Source organism: Pristis pectinata, chromosome 18 (assembly GCF_009764475.1).
Source record: "Pristis pectinata isolate sPriPec2 chromosome 18, sPriPec2.1.pri, whole genome shotgun sequence".
Classification (NCBI taxonomy): Eukaryota; Metazoa; Chordata; class Chondrichthyes; order Rhinopristiformes; family Pristidae; genus Pristis; species Pristis pectinata.
Genome location: NC_067422.1, coordinates 24,771,140 through 24,796,957, shown reverse-complemented (window position 1 = coordinate 24,796,957; position 25,818 = coordinate 24,771,140). Strand labels below are relative to the sequence as shown.

At 39.9% G+C, this 25,818-nt stretch overlaps 1 protein-coding gene across 4 annotated transcripts in view; it reads right to left on the bottom strand.

The window, feature by feature from the left end:
- Positions 1-25,818, bottom strand: part of LOC127579913 (phosphoinositide 3-kinase regulatory subunit 6-like) — an 88,567-nt gene that overhangs the window by 7,350 nt on the left and 55,399 nt on the right. For 3 of the 4 annotated variants that reach the window (XM_052032971.1, XM_052032970.1, XM_052032972.1), the window contains 8 exons: positions 23,645-24,104; positions 21,877-21,979; positions 18,449-18,571; positions 16,653-16,763; positions 15,755-15,845; positions 11,819-11,889; positions 6,132-6,222; positions 3,829-3,899 (listed from right to left, as the gene is read on the bottom strand). In XM_052032971.1, the coding sequence (XP_051888931.1) occupies positions 3,829-3,899; positions 6,132-6,222; positions 11,819-11,889; positions 15,755-15,845; positions 16,653-16,763; positions 18,449-18,571; positions 21,877-21,979; positions 23,645-24,104 (1,121 nt within the window). Of the gene's footprint in view, positions 1-3,828; positions 3,900-6,131; positions 6,223-11,164; positions 11,270-11,818; positions 11,890-15,754; positions 15,846-16,652; positions 16,764-18,448; positions 18,572-21,876; positions 21,980-23,644; positions 24,105-25,818 lie in introns of those variants that run through there. The other variant, XR_007957744.1, reaches the window with a different exon arrangement.

Sequence of the window (25,818 nt, the reverse complement as noted above, 5' to 3'; positions counted from 1 at the left end):
CTATTGTGAGCACAGAATGGAGTGCATTGCCCTGGGGGAGTGGAGGTGAATTCCTGTTTCACGTGTAAACACTGCTTGGGTCCCTGGATAATGGGAAGGGAAGTGGTAAAAGGACAGGTGGTGCATGGGAGAGTGCCATTAGAAGGAGAATGGTTGAAGTAGTTTTGGGACTGTTTTCAAACTAGTAAGAATCCATCTAAACATATATAAAAAAAACTACTTCATAACTTTGACTAGGTACTTCAATGAAGCATTTATTTCTGTAGCCCAGAAATTTGACCTAATGGCACATGTTTTCTATGTGGAAATTATGCATAAGAGTAATATGCCCCAGTTGAAATTGTGCATGGAATCATTTCAGGATTAAATAGTGCCGGTCAGGAAAGTGGCCCAAGCACTTCCATGCACGATTTATCTTACCACGGTTTATGTTTAATGCTCCATTTGTGCACCTACTGCCATAATCATAAGACGATTGGTCATTTTCATAAATCACCAACATAAATTATCGCATAAAAGGGAGCCTACAACCTTCTTTTATCAATCACAAAATAAACCATAAGCAAAGCTTTCTTAGATTGGCAGAGATTGAATTGAAAGGTCACTAACATCAGTGATCAACTCAGCATCTGCCAGACTAATTATTAATTACTCTATATTAATGCAGAAATATCTCTGCGTGTTCCCTTAATGAATGCAGCATTTTTACATTCTGCACCAAGTACAAGATGCTGCCACATATACCAGACTCATCAGCTCATTCCACTTAAGGCATAGGACTTGATCAGGACATTGGTATTGGTTTATTATTGTCACTTGTACTGAGGTACAGTGAAAAACTTCTCTTGCATACCGATCGTACAGGTCAATTCATTACACAGTGCAGTTACATTGAGTTAGTACAGAGTGCATTGAGATGAATGATATGATTACATGAATGATAGAGAAATGGAGGGCTCTGTGGGAGAGAAGGGTTAAATAGATCTTAGAGCAGGATAAAATGTTGGCACAACATTGTGGGCTGAAGGGCCTGTACTGTGCTGTAATGTTCTATGGATCATTGATGGGAGTGGGCTTGCCACACACACTGCTGGTAACTGCCATTTCTCCCTCCCTAACATTTCTCAACCCTTCAGGGCAACCGTTTCTGCAACTGGTCTGAGGTTCTTTAAGGTCTCATTGCCTTCTCAGTGGTCAGCATGACAATAACACCAGCAGCTGTGAGCTCTAAAAGCACTGGCCATTGGGAACTATTCAGGCATGGATCTGGGTGAAAACAACTAGCATTTTTTAAACCACGTTTTTGTTCACTTTTAAAATTTTTTTAAAACATAGGTCACCCAGTTAAGCATTGGTGTTGTTTATCACATCATAAAGATGAAATCTATTTTCCAGGCAAGACTGTCTTAAAATTGTGTTTAGAGCCCTAAAGAGTTATACAACCCTAGTTACCATGATCAACACATCTACAGCCTGAAAGAAGTTGGAATTGTCATCATTCAAGGAAAACTTCTTACAAAACCAGAGTATTAGCAGGTGGTAACCCCATTCTGAATACCTCAATAGTTTTGGCCATTTAAAATCAGTCTACCTGATTTTCAATGGGTGATGGAAACCTTTTACTTGAACTATTCACTTATTACATTAAAACAAAATGAAATCATACAACTGCTCACTCTCTGGAGTACATTAATGAGCTAGTTATATAGGAAAGGTTCAATAGGCATTTTGTGCCAGTAAACAACGATGACTAGTAAATCCATTTATTCGGTAGTACTGTCTCCATTCCGACCTCAGATCATCTATTGTTGCACATCTCCTTGTTACCTCCAGGTTTGATTAGTCCGGTCCTCTCCCACCCAGCCTTCTATTTTTCACTTCTGCAAATTTAACTCATTCAAAATTCTGTTACCCTTATCTTAGCATGCACTGTATCTTGTTCTCCCATTATCCCTGTGCTTGTAAACCAATATTAGTTCCTGATCTGGCAACACCTCATTTTAATTCCCTTCATGGCCTCATCTCTCCATATTTCTCAGATCTTCCTGCTCTACAACCATCAGATCATGGAGCTCCTTCATGATCGATGTCTCGTGCAACCTGGTTTTTCATATTCCGCATTCCTTCTGGTGTCTTAACAAGATAGGAGCCCATGGTATTACAGGAAAGGTACCAGCATGGATAGAAGATTGGCTGACTGGCAGAAGGCAAAGAGTGGGAATAAAGGGGGCCTTTTCTAGTTGGCTCCTGGTGACTAGTGGTGTTCCACAGGGGCTGATGTTGGGTCCGCTGCTTTTCACATTATATGTTAATGATCTGGATGATGGAATTAATCGCTTTGTGGCCAAGTTTGCAGATGACAAAGGTTAGGTGGAGGGGCAGGTAGTGTTGAGGAAGCAGGGAGTCTGCAGAAGGACTTGGACAGGTTGGGAGAATGGGAAAAGTGGCAGATGGAATACAGTGTAGGGAAGTGTATGGTCATGCATTTTGGTAGAAGGAATTAAGGTGAAGAATATTTTCTAAACAGGGAGCAAATTCAGAAATTGGAGGTGCAAAGGGGCTTGGGATCCTAGTGCAGGATTCCCTAAAAGTTAACTTGCAGGTTGAGTCGGTAGTAAGGAAGGCCAATGCAATGTTGGCATTCATTTCAAGAGGACTAGAATATAAAAGCAAGCATGTAATGCTGTCTTCATAAGGTGTTGGTCAGACCACATTTGGAGTATTGAGAGCAGTTTTGGGCCCCATATCTAAGGAAGGATGCGCTGGCATTGGAGAGGGTCCAAAGGAGGTTTACAAGAATGATCCCGGGAAATGGAAGGGTGAATGTATGAGAAGCATTTGATGGTTCTGGGCCTGAACTCACTGGAGTTTAGAAGGGTGAAGGGGGATCTCATTGAAACCTACCGAATATTGAAAGATCACAAGATCACAAGACAAGGGAGCAGAAGCAGGCCATTCAGCCCATCGAGTCTGCTCCAAGGAAAAGGGAAAAAAAAGAAATGAGAAATGGGGAATGGGGGGAATGGGGAATGGGGAAAGGCCTGGATAGAGTGGACGTGGAGAGAGTGTTTCCGGTAGTGGAAGAGTCTAGGACGTCTCTTTAGAACAGAGATGAAGAGGAATTTCTTTAGCCAGAGGGTGGTGAATCTGAGGAATTCATTGCCACAGACAGCTGTGGAGGCCAAGTCATTGGGTATATTTAAAGCAGAGGTTGATAGATTCTTGATTAGTAAGGGCGTTAAAGGTTTCAGAGAAAAGGCGGGAGAATGGGGTTGAGAGGGAAAAATAAATCAGCCATGATTGAATGGCTGAGCAGACTCGATGGGCTGAATGGCCTAATTCTGCTCCTCTGTCTTATGGCCTTGGCCACAACCTTTGCAATTTCCTGTATAATCTACTCCTCAACTCTACCTCTTCTCCTTTTAAACTACTCCTTAAAACCTACCTCTTTGTCCGAGCCTTTTGTTATCTGCCCATATATCTCCTTATGTGGCTTTGTACCAACTTTTATTTTATATTATTACTGTGAAGGCACCTTGAGATATTTTATTCTGCAGTACATAAATTAATTTTGATGATTTTTTAACAATACTGAGAAAATAGCATCATGTAAAATAATATTTATTTAAATTGGCATATACGATCTTGGTTTACCACCTCATCAAAGGTGGCTTTAACCACATGGTATGGTATAAGCACCTCAGTGGAATGTTAGAGCGGATTACGAGCCATTGAGAGGCACAAGATGACTCTTCCGGGGAACCTGGGAGGCAACTTTCATCATACCATAGTTCAAGTTGTTCTTTCTTAATGATAATTTTCACTTACCAAAGATGTTTTTCCAGATAAGTTTGTCTTACTTGTTACTTCTGATATGCTTACATTCAGACAAACAAGATCTGCAAAATAAAAGTGCATTGTACTCTGAGGCTATGAAATTAAATGGCTTAGAAATATTTTATGGCTGCATGTCAATGAAACTCACCTTATCATACCATCTACCAGACATCCCATAATTCTACAGCAATGTTTTTAAATTATTCCAATTTATGTCATGATAAGAATCTGCCAAATACTGTTCAAACAACAGTGGCCACATAATCTTGGTTAAACTAATTTCTTAGCCCTCCAAACCTAATTTTTGTTTGTCCTAATCATTGTCATAACTATTTTGTGATAAACATTATTTCTTTGATGTTCCATGTTTGTTTCTAAATTTAAATGTTCTATAAATTAAGTTAGTGTTATAAAACATTATCATAAATATGTCCACAACTCAAGTATGATAATTAGCTCTGGGAAGCTGAAACATTGTACCATAAAGTCTATTTTTCTCTTTTGCATGGCTGGGGATGAGATCTGCAAGTGAATGCGACTTGAACCAGGAAACCTTCCAGTAACTGAAGTCCACTTTATAATGATTTAATGGTCATCCGCTCTATTGTCCATGCATTACACAAGGCTCTTCTGAGAATGCCAGAAGTAACATATCTGTAACTAAGTGGACCTATAAAGGTAAGTGCAGACTAATACCATCACTGAATTTTTGTACTTATGTCATCTCATTCACACCAGTGCATTTCTTGCATTGGAAGATTACTGGAATACAGCAATCATAACTGGCTATTTAATATTTCATATCACAAGTTAATGAGAGTTGGTGGACACCTTAAGTCTAGCTTCATGAATAACTGATTACTGTTCTTACTGAGTGACAGATTAACGTGACAACGTTGTCAGGAACTTCCGCAATCCTATAGAATTATAAATGCATATTAACGTATATTCACTGTTTAATATCTTAATAACTCTCTTTTAACTCCTTAAAGCAATTATATTATTCAAGTATTTTGTAAAATTTGCTAATTTGGTAATAGTTATCCAAACATTTCAGAATTGTTCAGCATGATAAAGTCGAAGTAAGCTGTACCCAACTACTTAAAGTGAAAAAAAAATGCAAGTAAGTACCATCTTGACACTTCAATCTATTAAACCATGGCCTAGAAATTGAATTACATAGTATCATGTTTCAGTATGTTGCTTGTATCAATTTTGATAAGAAAAATCTACAAGTAAAGTAATAGACTAACTGTGAGATCCACAGAGTTCACTAATTTTCTTCTGGGTTCTCCATGCACCGACCATACTAATAAACAAAAGAGCCCAGAAATGAACAATGGCATTCAACAGAATCCAATGCACAGCAGGATTGTACTTCTAGGATTTTGGATCACCCATGCATGGCCCATTGACCACTCAGACAGACGAAGGCTTTCATGATGTTACTCAAAGGGCATCTGGCAGAGCATATCGCAGCCTTCCTTGGGTAAGTCCACTTTGATGGAAGTACTACCACAACTACTGCTCCTTGGAACCCTCACCAATACCTTGTCTAATATCAGGATTGGCTGCCTGACTCTCATTCTACTCCTAACAACCAATCCTCCTCCACCCATCCGATGATGCTTTCCCACAATTCAGACCCATGACTTGCCTGTTTCCCTTGGTTTCTTTGACTGAGGGCACAATAGGAAGTCCTTTAAGAGCACAAGGCCTATTTAAAGCACAATGTCCTAGACCTTGGATGCTACAGAATGTTGAAGTAACAGACTCTCAAACAGGCTGGCCCACTGCCACCTACTCTTCAATGTACCTTTACAGGCCCCTTTCAATTTCTAGGTCTGTGTGTCGTAATAGTAAGCTACAGGTACAGAGGTCAGTTTTAAAAGAATCAAAACTACTAATTGTCAACACGCCTCCCATTCACGTTTCTCAATTAAACAAAATTTGCCACTTGCTACTCAAGCAAGAATAGCCTTTGTAAAATGGGAAGGACCAACATCAAGGCAATGAGTTGATGAACAGGTTTCAGTCCATTTTTAAACCAAGAGGAACAATGGCAGCAAACTGGAAGCAGCTCAGTCTTGTTCCCTTTGCTGTCAAAATGTAGGTGGCGTTATTAGGAAGTAGTTTGTAGGGGAAAGAATAATTTAAACATGGGCCTAATTTAAAATGAAATATCTGCAGTTTCCAAAAAAAGGAGCAGTATGGTTTTACATATTTGTACATATAACAAATATTTATTATCTGCAAACTAAGTCATCACAGCTACTAAAGGATTCACGACATACCTTCAGTTCTAGTTGAAGGAATTGCTTTCATCACTACACCAGTGCAATGACTTGCAAGTTGTTTTATACATTCCCTGTTGCTCAGTGCAATCTACAATGGCAAGGGATAAAAACAATAATGGATGTAATGTCTATTGTGAATATAAATGTTTTCAATAAACATTAATGGCAATGGGTTTGAAATCAAGACATTTCTTGTGTTTTATCAAAAAATTAGTTTGCCAGCCATGTATATAAATTATGATAAACAACACAATTTTCAATGCTATCAATTTCAATGTAAATATATGTTTTTTTATCAATCTGCAAAATAAAAATATACCAATACAGACAAGTGTGAGATGATGCATTTTGGAAAGTCAAACCAGTCTAGGACTTATACTCTGAATGGTAGGGCACTATAGAGTGTAATGGAACAGAAGGACCTAGGAGTACGTGCATAGTTTGTTGAAAGCTGCATTATAGGTAGAAAGGGAGGTGAAAAAGGCATTTAGCACGCTGGCCTTCATCAGTCAGGGCATTGAGTATAGGAGTTGGGACATTATGTTACAGTTGTATAAATCATTGGTGAGGCCACACTTGGAGTATTGTGTACAGTTTTGGTCACCCTGTTATAGGAAAGATGTGGTTAAACTGGAAAGAGTGCAGAAAAGCTTTATGACGATGTTGCCAGGACTAGAGGGCCTGAGTTATAGGGAGAGGTTGGCCAGGCTAGGTCTTTATTCCTTGGAACGTAGGAGAATGAGGGGCAACCTTATAGAAATGTCTAAAATTATTAGAGGCATCGATAAGGTGGATGGTAACTATCTTTTCCCCAGGGTAGGGAAGTCCAAAACTAGGGGGCATAGATTTAGGGTGAAAGGGGAAAGATTTAAAAGGGTCCTGAGGGGCAACTTTTTCACACAGAAGGTGGTGGGTATATGGAATGAGCTGCCATAGGAAGTGGTTGAGGCAGGTACAATGGTATAATTTAAGAAGCACTTGGATAGGTACGTGGAGGAGTGGGGCTTAGAAGGACATGGGCCGAATGCAGGAAATTGAGACTAGCTGGGTGGGCACCGTTGTCGGCATGGGCTCGTTGGGCCAAAGGGCCTGTATCCGTGCTGTATTGCTCTATAACTCTACGAACTTTATTTACCAAGATAAAACAAGTTAATTTCAATGCGTAGTTGTAACTCAGATGGGTATTCCTGAAGTTGAAGGAATAATAGTTGTGGAATTCTAAATTTCTCTAACAAATATTTGAATTGTTACATAATTTCACAAAATACTTTGGAACAAACTTCGAACTTTTAAAAGATTGATGGGAGTAGTTTCATCAGATTTCATTGAACATTGTTTTCTGATGAAAGAGTTACTTTCTGCATTGAGCTTTCACTCGTGTACGTTTAACAAGATGGTAGAACTATGTCTGTACTTGGATTTGTATGTACCCACAGGGTGGGTTTGGACATCCTTAGGCCACAAACAGTGCTGTTTAAATGTAAGTTTGTTCCCTTCTTGTGCCATCAGTGTATGATTGAATGTCACAGCATGGGAAGCAATCCATTGGTCATAAAGCAAAGCTAGCACCAGGGCTCTGCCGAGTCTGTGTGGCAACCTCCAGTCTCCCTTTAAGAGTTTGTGTTGTGTTGTGGTCTGGTATTGGTATTGGTTTATTATTGTCACTTGTACTGAGGTACAGTGAAAAACTCGTCTTGCATACCAATCGTACAGGTCAATTCATTACACAGTGCAGTTACATTGGCTTAGTACAGATCGGTGTAGTACAGGTAAAAACAATAACAGTACAGAGTAAAGTGTCACAGCTACAGAGAAAGTGCAGTGCATTAAGGTGCAAGGTCACAACAAGGTAGATCGTGAGGTCATAGTCCATCTCATCATATAAGGGAACCATTCAATAGTCTTATCACAGTGGGGTAGAAGCTGTCCTTAACTGGACCTGCATAGGAAGTTAGCTATTCCCTAGTTTTGGGAAATACATGGCAGTTTACTCCAGCACCTTCATATGGCATGCAGAACCCTGCAGGTGCTGAATAAGTGGGTGTATGCTGCATTCCAGTTGCCTGAAAATGTGTGATCCAATTACTTGGTAAAAATGTCCACTGGCATTATGTCATCTATTCCTTCTTCAGTAAGCCCTCCTGCAAATTGGTTGTGATGGAAAAATTAAAATGAACACCAATTAAGTGTGTACAATTAGGATGGAAAGGTATCACTTATTAGTAGCCTTCCTCTATCACAATAATGTCCATCTAAGCACGTTTACACAATTCACATTTAGTATATTTTAAAGCTATCTCTATGGTCTAAAAAGAGGTAGCAGAGTAGGTATGAGGGGCTGAAGTGTCTACTCCTATTTACAGGTCTTCCCCAGGTTCTGGCAGGGTTCTGTCCTCGTGAACTGTTCATAACCCAAGCAGTTTGCAAGTTGGAAATGCGGCAGTGAACCAAGTTCTGATCCAGCGGAAGATTCCTGCAGCCCCGCAGCAGCAGGTAAATCTACTCTGCCGGTCTCCCGGAGGCTTGTTCCAAAGTACAGGCTGTAGGTAAGCTGGGCATTTGTAAGCTGGGGAGGAGCAGTATTATATACATATGTTCAAGAATATTGCTTGTTTAACTATTCCTGATATGCTTTAACCACACAAGAAATTATTTGGTGCCTCTAGGTAGAAATAGCACTTGCAAAGAGTGTGGGTTCGATATATAGTTAACACTTGTCCTGGTTTTTCCACTCATTTCCAAAGAATATATCCTTCTAGATATGACAACATGGGTTTAGAATGGATGGTGGGAGTAGGATAAGAATTTAGAAATGCTGAAAGTGGCTGCATGAAGAAGCTGGCTCCAGCTGTCTGCCTTACATGTGAGAGAGTTGGACTGTGTGCAAATAACCCCTTCAGGATGTGCGGATTGGCAGTTTTATCAATGTTCACTTATCACTTGCGTGTTGACTTCAAAACCACATGATCTTTGTAGGCCATGTGGCAAGATGACAAAATATTGTCACTATGTAGTTGTAGGCCCTCGCCTCTATCTGTTAGGTATTCTGACACTCTGATTGGCTCCAGCACATTCTGACGTGGAGTTTTACAGCCCTTCAGCCCAACTTGTCCATGCCGACCAAGGTGCCTTCCTGAATTAGTCCCATCTTCCTACATTTGGCCCATATCCCTTTAAACATTTCCTGTCCATGAACCTGTCCAAACGTCTTTTAAACTGTAACTGTACCCACCTCTGCCACTTCCTCTGACAGCTCATTCCATGTACCTACCACCTCCTGTGTGAAAATATTGCCTCTCAGGTCTCTTTTAAATCTTTCCCCACCAAGCCAATTTTGTATCCAATTGGCTAGCTCACCCTGGATCCCATATGATCTAAGCTTAAACCTATGCTAGCTTTAGACTCCCCTACCCTGTGACAATCCCCTTTATCTATGCCCTTCATGATTTTATAAATCACCCCTCAGCATCCTCTGCTCCAGGGAAAACAGTCCCAGCCTACCCAGTCTCACCTTATAACTCCAGTCCTAGCAACATCCTTGTAAAACTTTTCTGCACCCTCTCTAGCTTAATCACATCCTTTCTACTGTATGGCAACCAGAACTGCACACAATATTCCAGGTGCAGTCTCACCGACATCTTGTACAGCTGTAACATAATGTTCCAACTTGTGTACATAATCCCCGTCCAATGAAGGTGAGCCTGCCACATGCCTTCTTCACATCCTTGTTGACCTGTGCCCCCACTTTCAGGGAACCATGTACTTGTAGCCATGTACTCTTCCTGTTCTACAACACCCTTCAGGGTCCTGTCATTCACTGTCTATGTCCTGCCCTGGTTTAACTTACCAAAATGCATCACTTCACATTTGTCGCAGTTAAATTCCACCTGCCATTCCTTGGCCCACTTTCCCAGTTGATCTCCATCCTGTTGTGGCCTTAGCCAACTTCCATCCACCACAGCACCAAATTTGGTGTCATGGCAAAATTACTAATTATACCATCCACATTCTCATTCAAATCATGATATGATAAACAACAGGGGACCCACCAGCGATCCACCTGTCACAGGCCTCCAATCTAAAAGACAACCCTCCTCTACCACCGTCTGTCTCCTTCCACCAAGCCAATTTTGTATCCAATTGGCCACCTCACCCTGGATCCCATGTGATCTAAGCTTCCGAACCCAGCCTCTCATGTAGGACCTTGTCAAAAACCTTGCTAAAGTCCATGTAGACAATAGCTATCATCCTGCCCTAATCAATCCTCTTGGTCACTTCCTCAAAAGACTCAATGAAATTTGTAGACACGATTTCCCACACACAAAGTTGACCATGTCAAATCAGTCCTTGCCTTTCCAAATGTAGATGGATCCTATCTCTCAGACTCCCTTTCAGTAACTATCCCACCAGTAATGTTAGACTCACTGGCCTATAGTTTCCTGACTTGTCCTTGCAGTCTTTCTTAAATAAAGGCAAAAAATTAGTCACCCTCCAGACTTCCGGTACCTCATTAATGCCTATGGAAGAAACAAAAGTCTCTGCCAAGGCTCCAGAAAATTCTTGTTTCCCACAATATCCTAGGATATACTTGGGTAGGGCCTGGGGATTTATCCACCTTTATGCACCTCAAGACTGCCAACACCTCCTCTTTAGTAATATTGATATGTTCCAGGACATTCTGAGCTCTCTACCTCAGCAAGGAAGATCTGAAGAGGCCTGAGATTGAAAAAAAATGACATGCGGTGAACCAATGGATGGAGAGTATTTGTTGACAGTGTTTATGAAGGAAAGGTACAACATTACATGAATATGGTGATGATTGTCAATGGGAGCTGGGCAGATGAATGTGCAGATGGGTAAAGGCAACAAAGGGCAAGTATTCCTACAAGGTGAAGTGATGTGAATAGTGGAGAAACAAAGGACTGTTTCTAGATGGAATCTAGATGAAAGCCATGATGATGCTGAAGGAACTCAGCAGGCTAGGCAGCATCTGTGGAGAAAAACAGATGGTTAACGTTTCGGGTCCTGACCTGAAGTGTTGACCACCTGCTTTTATCCACGGATGCTGCCTGGCTTGCTGAGTTCCTCCAGCGTCATCATGTTTTTGATGTGAATAGTGAAATGGTGCAACAGACCTAAAAGGACAGAGTGAAGTTTGGAGCAGTGAACATATTAGGATGCAGGTGAATATGCCACCGTACTCACCTTTCCTGATTTGATGAGTTCATTCAGTTTTTTTCAGCACTAATTCTGGCTTTCTCTGCCTTTAAAACCTGCATCTTCCCAACCCTCCCAAACCCACCGTGCAGGCAACCTGACATTTAGCCCAGGGGATTAACCCTGTTAAATACAACAATTATTGATACAATTTACGCAGTCGCATCATTTCACCAATTACACATATCAGTATTCTTCACATTATGGGATTTAATTTGGAGATTAGATGAAGAAGTTGGTGCTGAATATATGTCAATTCAGTTACATTGCCTTTCTATAAGAAGCAGTATACACCATGAAGCACAAATATGAATGAATATTTAGCATACACAACCAAGGACAAACATCTATCCTATAGTTTTCGTCATAACTAAGTAAAACATGTTTATTTGGTAATTTCAATTTCCTTTATAAATGGGACAGCAGCTGATGATTACACCGTGATGAAAGGATATGGTAACTCTTACTTTTTTGTACGTAACCGCAATTTGTCCACCTACTCCTTCTGATATTGCCCTCCTTCGCACCAGTGTGGTTTCTGCAAGGTAATAGTGAAATCTTTCTCATCATCACTGTATGAAACGGAATTATTGGTGAAAAGCGGATTATGCAGAGTTTAAGCTAAGGAACACCACCTTCACAAAAAACACCGGCAAACTTAACTTTACATTTGCTTATAATGTAGATTGTACTGAGATATCACTTTCAACCTTTACGATGTAATACTTAATTTATCCCCCAAATTAAACAAAAATTAAACAAATTTTTGGGACACTGGGATTCTTTAAACCTCAGTATTCCAACATCAAACAGATGAGTTAAAAAAAAAATCAGTTGTATTTTTGGTTTACTTTGATATGACTTCCTTTGGTATTTCTTTTAAATATCAAACCTTTTACAAATTCTTGTCATGACATACAGTCATCTGGAGGTTCCCCTTTCACTCCCAGCATGTACATCTAGTTTAAAATGCACCCCAACAGGTGCAGTAGCCTTTCATGTGGCCATATCACACAAGAACAACTAGCATGTTCCCGGGTGTTTGCTTAATGAGTGGCATTTTCAGTTTTAGTGACACTTGGTGTTTGCTTGCCCAACCTGATGCAACCACACACAAACCTAGCGATTACCATGAGGGGTAACATTTTTCCCAGCTTTCTCTGGAGATTTGCATCTGAGCACTTCCACTGCTTACCACTTCCCCACCCATTCATTATTACCTCGCGACTGATGCCTGTGTTGTGCAATCATATCCTTTTGTGGATTCCTCCCACAAAACCCATTTTGGAGAACACATCCATCATGCATGCATGTGATATTCTGTCAAAACATTCTCTTGGCCCCAGTTGACTAAGCAAGTGTCCACTCTTTCTCTTATGTACACACAATTGTATCTCCGAGTAGCTGAAGGCTGTCAGAGATCTACCTGCAGCATACAGTGAATGACTAGCCCAGGTGAATCACCATTCCAGACCAGACATGCCTTGATTGGTGATGGTCTTTGGCAGAATCTTGTAGTCCACATTAAGCAGTAAGGTGGGTCACCATTTTCCGACCTATTCTTTCTCCCCTTTCTGCTTCTCAAGGAGGATTGCGAGGACTTCTTTCTGCATTCTGAAATGTTCTCAGCTAGAACAAGCGGCTTCATACACTTCCAGCAGGGCTGACTAATCCAGTCCTACAGAGCTAAGTGTAATGCAGCCTGAAAGCCATTCCTTGCAGGAATATCATTTGCTTCAGAGGACCAGGTAGACCTTATCATCTAGCCCAACCTCTCTGACTTGTCATTCTAAAACTAATAAGATAAGAATTAGTTTAAGAGGATAAGAAATTCTGGGAGGTTGTGCTGTCAGCACTCTTCAAATTGTCTAGCCTGGCATAGAAGGATTTGTGGATCATTCATGTGACAGTTTGGAAGGACATTATTGAGCCATCCTCTGGCTTAAAGCAGCTGATCAAAGATTTCCCTCTGTGAAAGATTATTTCAGACTGCTCTGTAGAGCTGACTCTAAACTGGAAGATGAAACTGGGGGACTCCATGATTTTCTGCATCTTTAGCTTTTGGAGCTGCTCCTAGACATAAATCAGACCCAATCAGCAACAGAAGGAATAGATTCTGCATGCTTTCCTGTGGCTGGCACATTTCCCTCTAACTCTTTCTTGCCTTCTGAACACTATTGTGGATGAGGAACTTCTTGATATTTGCTTTGATTGCTTTTCAACAGTAAATCAGGGAATTGAAGAAGGGCTTTATGTTCTCCAACCTGTGTAATCTCTAAGTTCCTCAGTGTTTTCTAGGACCATCAATTTCATGTTCAACTTCCATATTCCTCTTCCAGCCCTCTAGTCTTCCCATGGGTGACAGTCAACTAGCAGAGTGAAATGGGCAGTAAAGAACACTGGCATAACTTTGGTGGATCTGACCACAAAAACACTGAAATTTTAATTCTTTATAAAGGCTATAGCAAAGAGGGACTCTTTTAATAATACCACAAGCAGCTTTGGGAACCACTCACTTACAATACCCCTGCTTTCTTATGATGACACACCGTGATGTCGTTGAATAAAAGAGCACAATCTTCAATTGTTCTGAAATTGTGAGATGAAAGACAAAACTTATTTAATGTTCTTACGGATGATTCCAGTAATAAATTTTAGCCCAAAAGAGACACATTTAAATAGTGTCTTAATACCTCAGGATGTTCCAAAGCACCTTAAAACCAATTAAGTATGCACTGAAGTGTTGAAATATTGGAAATATGTCAGCAAATTCATGCACTAAAACACTAATTAATATGGAAATGACCAAATAATCTGCTTTAATGATGCTAATTGAGCACCAAGCACCAGCCAGGGCACAAGTGAGAAACCTCCCACCCTGCCCATTGTACTTTGTATGAATCAATAACATGCCACTGAGAGGACAGATGGAGTTTTGATATAATATCCCGTGCAAAAGGTGGCATCTCAAATGGTGCAGAATTCCATCAGTTCTGTGCTTGTGTGTCTGCCTAGACATTTATGCTCAAATTTCTGGAGTGGGATGTGTGTCTGCAAGCCCCGGATTGAATGGCATGAATGTTGCCAACGGAGACAGATGACATCATATTGCAGTAATAGTCAGAGAAAATAATTGGTGCTCTGATAAAGCATCTGACTTTGACGCTTTACAGTAATCATGAGTGGCATTGCCAACAGTGCTGCTGCCTCACATCTCCAGGGACCCAGGTTTATTATTGAGTTATACAGCATGGAAACAGGCCATTCAGCCCAACTCATCCACACTGACCAGTGGGGACCCTTCCGTATGAATCCTATTACCCAGGGTCTATGATACTGGCATTATCTGTGTTGAGCTTACACATGCTTCCTGTGACTGTACAGGTTACTATGGGGTCTTTAGTTTACACAAATATCCCAAAGATATGCTGGTAGGTCAATTGGCAACTGTAAATTACCCTTTAGTGTAGACAACTGGCAAAAGAACCAAAAAGGGTGTTGATGGGCATAAGACCATAAGATATAGGTGCAGAATTAGGCCATTTCACCCATGGAGTCTGCTCCGCCATTCAAACATGGCTGATTTTTTTCTCTCAACCCCATTCATCCACCCTCTCCCCATAACTCTTAACCCTATTACCAATTTAGAACCTCTTGACCTCTACCATAAATATACCCAATGATGTGGCCTCCACAGCCCTCTGCGGCAATGGATTCCACAGATTTACCACCCTCTGGCATGTAAGAGAGAATAAGTTGCAGGGATACAGGAAAAAAACAACTAGGGGGAATGGGACTTAAAGAATTGCTCTGTTGAGAGCCAGCATGGACCTGCTGGGCTGAATGGCCTCTGTCTGTGTCGTATATGCCAATAATTGACCATTTAGCTGTTCATGAACCATCAGCATTGTTTGCTTTCTACCAGTAGATGGCACATGTCAACAAGCAACATACATCAGCAGCAGTGTCGCTTCATATTGGGTGAATAGCTTACCAAATAGTGAAATAAAGGAAGCATTTTGATGACATTTTTTAAAATAACTGTTTTAAAGTTCACTCATAATCGCCCCAGCTTTTAAATTGATGTTGATGTAACAAATGATGTAAATTTATCTCCTAATGTTGTAACTTCAATTCACTTCTTACTTTCCTTCATTGCAGACAGAACATTCATTTGATGACATTTAAGTATTTGATAAATTTCAATTGCAAATTTAAAGTCAAGTAGTTATTTGTGTAATATTAACCTCACAATGAAAACTGTTTGTAGCTGTTCCTGCAGTGTGATTTAATTGAACTGCGATAAATGAAGACATTCTGCTCAACAGTTCAGTAATCTCAATACACTTTGATAATTGCACTATAGCAATGGAATGTCTGATATATTTTGAAGAATAACTTACCTTTGACACACTTCTGTTCTGGAAACTCGGCCTCAAGTTGAATAAGAAAAACGTCATCTACAATTTCATCTGTTTCATCTGAAAAGGTAAGCTGTGAAGGAAGTGGAAGGAACAGAGAAGGAAATGGAAATTATTATAAATAAAATGTAACTGAGTAATTTCAGTTTGGTTTTTGACCAACCAACCCACAGATTAAAGCTAGTATCAATAATGGTGCCCGTGAAGCTATTGGTTGTAAAATTCCAGCTGGTTCATTAATGTCCTTCAGCAAAAGAAATCTGCCACCCTTACTTGGTCTGGACAATACAATGTGTGTCTACAGACCCACAGCAATATAGTTGTCTCTTAACTAACCTCTCAAATTGTGTTCGAAGTCATGTGAGGTCAGTTCTGGCCTTGCCAGTGATAGCCACAGGCCACAAATAGCTATAAAACAAACATTGAGGCTCACTGGTGCATTCTGATGTGCCACTTTGTAAATGGGAAGAATAGATAATTAGATAAGTGCAACATCTGTTTTTTCTGCCGCATAATAATTTTATGCTCTAATCAGGCCTCCTTTTGAGAAGACAATTTTTATGGAGATGGCTGAGTTGCCTGGAAGTTGAATTTGAAGCTATGAAGCCCCAAAAGTTAATCAGCAACTTACTAGAGTCTTGACTAGAAGAGCAAAGGCTCAGACAAACTAAAACAAAATGTCATTCTATGTACAAACCAAATTGCCACATCATGAAATATGACTGAGTGCTCAAGCACAAATAACATTCTAATGAGGTTGGAAATCTCATTCAGCATCTACTTTAATTGTTCAGTTTTTGGTTAACTTAACAGAAATGCAATTGTGGTATTATGTGAATGATTAAAATATGTCACTTGAAATTACAATAAAAGTAGATACCTTTACACTGTAGATTTGAAAGCAAACAGGCTGACATCCCATTCGTACATAGTAAGATGTAACATCCACAATAAATGGATCGGCACCGGACTGTTGTCCAGATGTTGTAGACTGAAAAGCATTTTAAGCTTGTTAGCTTAACTAGCTAGAAATATAAGACTGATTCTTAATTCTGTTATTTTAGGAAATCAAAACTGTTCACCTAAAACAAATTTAACCGATTACTTGTAAGGGCTTTGAGCTATTTGTGTATTGCAGATTAACTTGCTTAGCCATTACTTGTTTTTATATCATTAGCTTCCTTCATACTGTAGTTTACTGTTAATTATACTGAGACATGCCAGTTCCATTTTGTATACCAAAATAAATTACATGGCAATGTGCATTTGCAATTAATTTGTACCAAGCTTAGTGCTGCAATTAACACAATCTTAACTGGCTATTTCTTCATCACAATTCTAAAACAATTCCCAATATTGCTGCTTTAATTACTACAACAAGCATGATATTGGATGATATAATATTGGATGACCCAGCCAGAAATGCAAAATAAGGGAATTTATGTGCTATTTAAATGATTTAAAAAGGCATTATTAATAATCTATATGTTGGGTATTCACATTAAAATCCTTTTTTTAATTCAACAAATGTATCAAACCTTTATTTTAAATGGGATAATGTCTTTGAAGAGTGGACAAAGAAATTAGATTACACATCAACTTAATAAATAATGTGTATAAATTGATCTAAACCCCAAAGACTGCACACATTTGTTCAGACTGTGATTTTCTTTCAAGTTAATGTTTAGTTCATAAATGTAGTCATATTAGAAATACAGTTCAAATCCTCTTCAAAATGTATCCAGATATTGCCCAGCAAGGTTATTTTATAAACAGTAAATATATTTTCAAATGAGATCATCCATACACATTCACCTCAATCTAAACCCAAAGCTATATCCTTGATTTAAGATTAGGGACCAGATTACAAAAGTACTGTATCAGCCTTTGAAGCTACTCTTGGATTATACCCCTCTCTTTGATTATGAATAATACTAGAATATTTTTTCACTTTGCATCCTTCTTAGTTCCAAATTTCTTCTCTGGAAGACAAGTTTTAGTTTTCATTTCAAGTATTAATTAAAATAATTGATTTTGCAGTTCCAGTCTGTGACACTCCAACCAAAATAACACAGAGTGTTGGCACTGCACATTACTGTTAGCACACATTCACAGTCCATTTTCTCATTTATGACAAATAATTCACAAACCATTTTAATTGCCACTGTTGCCACATTGATTTTTGTACTTGCCAAATGAAACATGCAATTATCACAAAATCATAATTACACTGATGCATTCTGACGTGTCACTTTGTAAATGGGAAGAATAGATAACTGCAATTAGATAAGTGCACTCAAATAATGAGCAGGTACCGCATGTACAACAGATCTGACTTACATTAAAGTATACTACTAAGATTACCAAAAGCTGTATGTATTTCTGACATTTTTTTGCAGAAATTTATGTGGTGGCAGTCAGAGTTGCAGATCCATAAAGCCACTGACTTAGCCCTGAACCAACCAATCATACAATGAACAATAATAAGGGTTAGGAGCTGCGTAGGCCATCTTTCTATTGAAGTAAAAACGTAGCACTTAGTACCAATGGAAACCAAAAACTCTGAAGATACCAACTGGGATCAGGAGGAAATTGGTATTTTCACAAATAGATAGTCTATTAGTCTCTCCGCATTGCATGTGTTACTTATTTGTGTACATAATAAGGTATACTTACCATTTTAGCCAGTTCAGGAATCATGTTGCGCAGGCTGTTGATGTTGCTGTTATACCATGGGTCTATGCTGCCTAAGTACCTGGACAGCTCACAAGAAAGGTCACTGTGCAGTAAATGGTTGACCTAAAAAAAAGTATTATAAAGTTTTCACTGTTTACTAATAAAAAGTGTTAACAGTACATCTAAGTTTTCAAAATAACATTATTAACTTGGTCATTGCAACACAGTCCATTATTAACTATTTTGGATCTACTGCAGTATTCTTCGATATTATAATACAAAAGAGCCTGGAATTCCTTATTTAAATTCAGTAGTTGTTATATTTCAAATATAGTAATACTATTGGCCCAAACAAATGCATAACTGTCGATATTCACCAATATCGTGGGATGAAACCGACAGAAATGCATGGAAATTGCACAAGCCAGATTAAATGTGGAAATCCAAAAGGTTGTACAAGCAACACTCTGATTGTCCAAAGGCTGTGCTATTGAGGTCCTTGTATGCAAAAAACATTAAAAATCATTGAATTTATACCTATTCATTGAAATCATTGAATGTATGCCAACTGTTTACCATCTACTCTTGCTGTTAAAATCCTTTGAAAGAGTTAAGCCTTGTTGAATCTGAAAATGAGTTTTTCAACAATATACAGGGACATAATCATTGCTGAACCTCCCTCTGGCCCTGATAAAGTAATTGGATATTTGGTGTCCAATTTCCACATTATTTCCAAATTCTAGAGTTTTAAAAATATTAAAGAATATTTAACTTTTTTAAATGACAAGAGCGTCCATCTATTTGTGGTTGGTTGTGCATTTTTAAATCAAAGCCGAAAACTCCAAGTCAAAAATCACTGTTGGCATTTGCTTACATATAAACATGCTTGTAATGGAGGTAGGCAGGCATGTGCAGTGACAACAAATAGTCAAATGCTCATTTGACATCACTTGCACAAAATTCCACCATACCTGCCCAAATCACTGAAGTAGACGTTATCTGAGGAATTGAGGCCTGCTTTGTAGCTAGTTAAAGGGACAATTCTACTCAGGCAACCACCAGACAACCCGAGGTTCATCTTCCAGATAGGTGCCTTCTTTAACTTTCTCCTTTATTGATTGTCCAGCTAAATGCCACTGTTCCCTCATCACTGGTGTCCTCACTCCAAACATTTCCGTGAACACTTCTAACTACCTGCCCCCTTTGTCTCGACTACCCCTCAATCAAATGCCTGGCTCCCCACAGATCATCTGCACGAATCCCTATTATCTGTCTGATCCCCAATCATTTGTTCTGATCCAATCTCTTTGTGTTCCTCTCCCCAATCCACATCCTCTGTGGTGGTTGATTGTGTGGGAATACCACCTTGGATACTGTTGGGGAGCTGGCCTCTCAGGCATAACAGCAGCAGCCAAACTAGTGGCACCACGACTGGCTTTGTTGTACAGTGAGGAAGGCAAAATGTAGATGAGCAGTAGTGGCAGAGCACTCTATAGACAGGGGCAACAGATAGGTGTTTCTGTCGCTGCAAGTGAGGCTCCAAGATGGTGTGTTGCCTCCCTGGTGCCGGGTTCAAGGATGTCTCTGGAGCAAGGTAGAGGACATTCTGGAAGGGGAGGGTGATCATCTGGAGTTTGTAGTCCATATTGGCACTAACAACATAGGTAGGAAGAGAAATGAGGTCCTGCATAGATAATTTAGGGGTTAAGTATAATTTAGGGCTCAAGTATAATTTAGGGCTCAGCCAGCTCCATCACGGGCTCAACCCTCCCCACCATTGAGGACATCTTCAAGAGGCGGTGCCTCAAGAAGGCGGCATCCATCATTAAGAACCCTCACTACCTGGGACATGCCCTCTTCACATTACTACCACTGGGGAGCAGGTACAGGAGCCTGAAGACCCACACTCAATGTTTCAGGAACAGCTTCTTCCCCTCTGCCATCAGATTTCTCAAAGGTTCATGAATACTACCTCGTTATTCTTCTTTTGCACTATATATTTATTTTTGTAACTTAAAGTAATTTTTATGTCTTTATGTCTTGCACTGTACTGCTGCCACAAAACAACAAATTTCACGACATATGTCAGTGATAATAAACCTGATTCAGATTCTGGGAAGTAGAAAGTTACAAAGCAAGGCCTCCGAAGTTGTAATTTCAGAATTACTCCCTGTGCCACATACCAGTGAGGACAGAAATAGGGAGAAAGGACAGTTGAATGCATATCTAAAGAGCTGGTGCAGGAGGGAGGGCTTCAGATACCTGGATCATTGGGATCTCTTTCAGGACAGGTGGGACCTGTACAAGAAAAAGATGGTTGTACCTAAACTGGAGGGGCACTAATACCCCTGTAGTGAGGTTTGCTTGTGCTATTCAAGAGGGTTTAAATTGGTGTGGCAGGAGAGTGGGTACCAGAGCAGGTGGAGTCATTGAAGGTTAAGTCAAGTAAGTCTAATAACAAAAACAGGCAAGGTCAGAATAATGAACACAACAGAAATGATGGTCTGAAATGTATTTGTTTTAATGCAAGGAGTATAATGGGTAGGGCAGATGAGTTTAGAACTTGGATTAGGACATGGAACTACAATACTGTAGCCATTACATAAACACGGTTGAGAGAATGTTGTGCATCTGATGCTATGTGCTTGTGATGCTGCAAGCAAGTTTTTCACTGCACCTGTGCATACACGTACTTAAAACATGTGCTTGTGCATATGACAATAAATTCGACTTTGACAAATCAGCACATCCCTGAAAGAACTTGAAAGGACTTGCCCGGTGAGTGCAGCTCTGACATCTTTCAAGAAGCTGAACACCATCCAAGACAAAGCAGCCGGCTTTATGGCAGCCCATCAACCACTCCAAACAGTCATTCCCTCCACCACAAGTGCTCCGTGGCTGCAGTGTTTACCAGCTGCAAAATGGACTCAGTTATACACCTCCTCTGCTCTGGCAGCACCTCCCCTGCTCTGGCAGCACCTCCCAAGCCTGTGACCTCTACCACCAACCACGATGGCAGTCGGTGCATGGGAACACCACCACTTGCAGGCTCACTTCATAATCACACTCTGTCCTAATTTGGTTGCTGAATCTATAACCTAGAACTTGCTCCCCCCACAGCACAATGCACATGTGTTCACCAAAAGGCTGCTGTGGTTCAAGAAGGCTGCTCACCATCACCTTCTCTAGGGCAATTGGACATGGGCAATAAATGCTGGCCTTGTTAGCGATATTCTGACACTAAAAAAATAAAGTAAGCAAAAGTTAGCTCTTCTGCAAATTGCATTCTAGCTTGCTGAGAGTCAACCACAAGTTGCTTGTAAGCAGTTAGCAAGAACCAATTATATCGAATTAGTGACGAGTAGAATTGTTATTCTGCCACAGTTTCTGTTTCAGGAAGTAATAATTGAAATATAGCACAGACACACCTGCCCAGCAGACACAGGGCTCTGCTTCTCATTCGTTACAGGAATGTAGTAGAACAGCAAGTTTAGTTTTGCCGTGAGAATGCCTCTTCTTGCTTCTCTTTTCCTAAGTAACACAATTAAAATATGTCAATCTTGCAGCACTGTTACTGATTTTACAAATCTACTTAACTGCAGTGAGTCCACTTGGTAAATTCTGAACTCTTACTTGTGATAAATTTGTAAAGTACAATTTTGGTGCATTGATTAAGAGGAATCAATGGAAGAGGAAATTACTGAACTTCTGTCACATTTCCAGAAGAGGTATTTGGGAGAAGAAATGTTGATAGGAGCTGATTCTACCAACAACATTAATATATGGGAAATTGAATTAAATATAATATCCCTGAACCATAATGTATTTGAATTTTTTAGGAAGGCACATCTGGCTAAAACGGGCTGATTGTAAGTTCTCACGAACTTGAACATAATGTGAATCTCTGATCTTGTATAACATGTGAACCCACTACACAAAAAGTCACTTTCAAAAATTGTCTCAGCTGGGATGGCAATAATTGGGATGCTAAGAATTGACTTCAGTGAAGCTGGGGTGTTTGGGGGTGTGGTGTATAAGCACAAAATTCTTAAGGGGTTTGACGGAGTTGATGCAGGGATAATGGTTCTTCTTTCTCAAATACAAGGGGTCAGCCATTCAGGGCAGTGATGAGAGGAGACGTCTTCACTCAGATGGTAGTGAACCTCTGAATTCACTGTCAAAGAGAGCTGCTGACCCAGAGCAATAGAATTTTGGGTATTAAGTGAATCAAGAAACATGGGATCAGTGCAGCAAAATACCACTGAGGTAAAAAAAAATCAACTTTGATCTTACTGAATGAACTGGTGGGAGGGGCTGAGTGGCCGACTATTGATTTTATTTCTTATGTTTCCAGGTGTTTTTTTATGAAATCAAAATTAATCAAGATTGCCGCTCCTGAAGACTATCCTTTGACTTGTTATGGATGTATGCGTTTGTAATCCAGCAGAATCTATTGCCATATATGTCAATTAACAAAGACAACTAAAGAGGGAAAACATTGCTTTCTGAAAGGAGAAGGCCAGAAACAATGTAATTTAATTACCAAATTACCGTCTATTTTAATGTAAAGATTTATAGACAAACTGATATATATATATATATATATATATAATATATATATATATATATATATATATATATATTATATATATATATATATATACACACAGCAAAACTCGGATAATCTGTTATCTATTTCGAAATCCCAATGATTCTGCATCCTGGCTTGTCAGGTAATGTTGCCACATTCCCTTCTCACTCTCCTCTAATGCACCAGGGCCCAGTTCCCACCACACCCTTCCACTCATCAAGATCCTGGTTCCCACATTCCCTTCCACTCACTGGGATCCTGTTTCCCTTGCTCCAGGATCCTGGTTCCTGCACTACCGTGTCACTAACCAGGGCCCATCCTACACTCCCTTTCCACTCACCTGATTCACTGGAAAATTTATTATCATTCTGTGTAACACTAAAAAAAAGTGAATTAATAGAGCATTGAGCTATTAATAGATATCACATCCAATAGACCAGAAAATCCGCAATCCAGCACCACCAAGGTCCTGAGCATGCTGGATTATCGGAGTTTTACTGGTATTGAGGAAATTAAAGGTAGATGCAGATGGTGGATGACAACTAAAAGTGGAACTTTTCAATTTTGAACATTGCTTTTTACAAACTGTTTTTTTTAGTAAATACCTCAAGGAATGATAAGCCTGTGCTAATCTTCCCAAAATGCAGTCATTTCCAATGACTACGACTCGGGCAGTGTTGGGCTTTAGTTGTTTGATGCTGAATGACATCACATTGCAACCAAACTTCCGATGGAGATTCATGTCATTGCATGTTGTAGTATTGTCATAAATATCCGGAAAATACAACGCGTTTTCTGAATCATGGTTTCTTTTCTTCACACAGCCTTTTCTGGAAAGCTTGGTCTGGTTTGTGTCACTGGACCTTGAAGGTGATGCATCACTCCCAACAGTCGGATCCCCACAGTCTCTAACTATGCCACTGTCTGTTGACAGAACCGACAATCTAATTTGCTCAATGTTGTGACAATCTGTAGTCTCACTCATCTCAGAAGTGTCTGGGTCACTGTAAATAAAATCTTGGCTACCGTCAAGTTGATTTTTAACAAACTGCACCAGTTCCTTCCCTGCAAGAAACAAACCAACAGCATTAGGAAGAGGCAAAACACTCTATATTTTTGTAGGATAGCTTACATACTTTACCAACTTTAAATACTAGCAAGGTATGAATTTGTCTTGTATATTAGGTGGCACAACAGGTACACAAGTAAGTGTATCAAGTGTAACTTGCACTAAATTAATTTAGGTGACTTCTTGAAACAGAAAAGCTGACATGATTACAGTGAGATAACAGGAGCCAATCTCCTAAAACTTGCCCAAGTTCAGCTTGTGTGAAATACTGCATTTGAATTTCTCCAGACAAAACAACGTATCCTATCATTTGTCTCAAAGAGAGTTCCACAGATGATAGAAGTGATATATAAAGTTTCAGTATTGGTATTGTATGTGGGCTTTCTCAAAGGTGATACAAGTTGAAATACTGTGGCAGCAGCTTTTACATCATAATTGCCCCATAGATCAGCTGTGACATCTAATCCAAGAACAGCAAAGTCAAAGACATTCATCTATTTAAATCGGAGGTTTGTTTTTGTTGGATGGTCCTGCCTGTTTTATTCTTAATTACTTATTCTGTCATGAAGGAAACTAAAGAGTTGAAGCAGCAATAGATATGAGAATGCAGCGATTCTACACAAGTGATGTTCACAATGAAAATCAAATAATTGGAAATCTGAACTAAAACCAGAAGATGCTGGAAACACTCAAGTGGCATCTGTGGAAAGAGAAACAGAGTTAAGGTTTCAAGCCAATGAGCCTTCACAGTATTTGCTAAATTAAATCAGTTCACCATCATTCGCACACAACGAGAAGTAAATAGATTGAAATTTTGATCAGGAGGCAGATTGAGGAGAGGCAAGATTCTTGGTTCCTCTTATGGTCCATTAATTGATCACTACACCATAGCTCAAAGAAGCCGAGGACACCGGGAATTACTGAATTAGCTTCACTCATCAGGGAAGGCTTTACTTCACGTGCTGCACCAGTGCAAAGAATGCAAAGGAAATCAGATAAGTTCAGGGTCTTTCCAGGAAGTGGGGAGTTGCGAAGGAGAGGACTATGTTGTTGGTTAGAAATGGATGCGGGGTAGGGGGTTAATTTCGAGAAAGGATCTGCTTCTGGCCATTGGTGGTGGTGGTGGGGATTGCAAGTACGGCTGGGGTGGGGTTTGGTAACTAGGGAGTTGTGATCAGTATTCAGGGGAAAGGTTTGTAGAAGAGGCAGTAGATCTACCTGTGTCAGGTTCTGAGCACCAAGCCGTGACCTGTGTAGGAAGGTCCCATTTAAATCGTACAACCACAGAGCAAGCCGAACTATAACACACTGGTTGGGTAAGAAGTAGCCAGCAATTATTGCACTTGATATCAATCTGACCTAATTTCTCCCACCAATAAGCTGAATAACAGTACCCATACGTCTAATGCTTGAAGTGGTCATCTGTGCATTCTGAGGAAACGTGCCGATCAAGTTTCTGGTGGTGTAATTCAATCTGGAGAGCGAAGGAATTGCACCCTACCTGGGGGAAAAAGTCATTTTCATTCAGAGAGTGCTGAAAAAGCAGCCCTATATGACCCAGTTTTGGGGCAAAGTTACTTCAGTACCAGAGTGTGGGAATCAGAGCACCTTGGTCTCATGAACCTCACAATAACCAAAAGTGGTTATTTGGCATGTCAGTCAAAAGAATGGTCTGCAAAAGCTAAGAACTTAAGGATGCATGTGTACGTG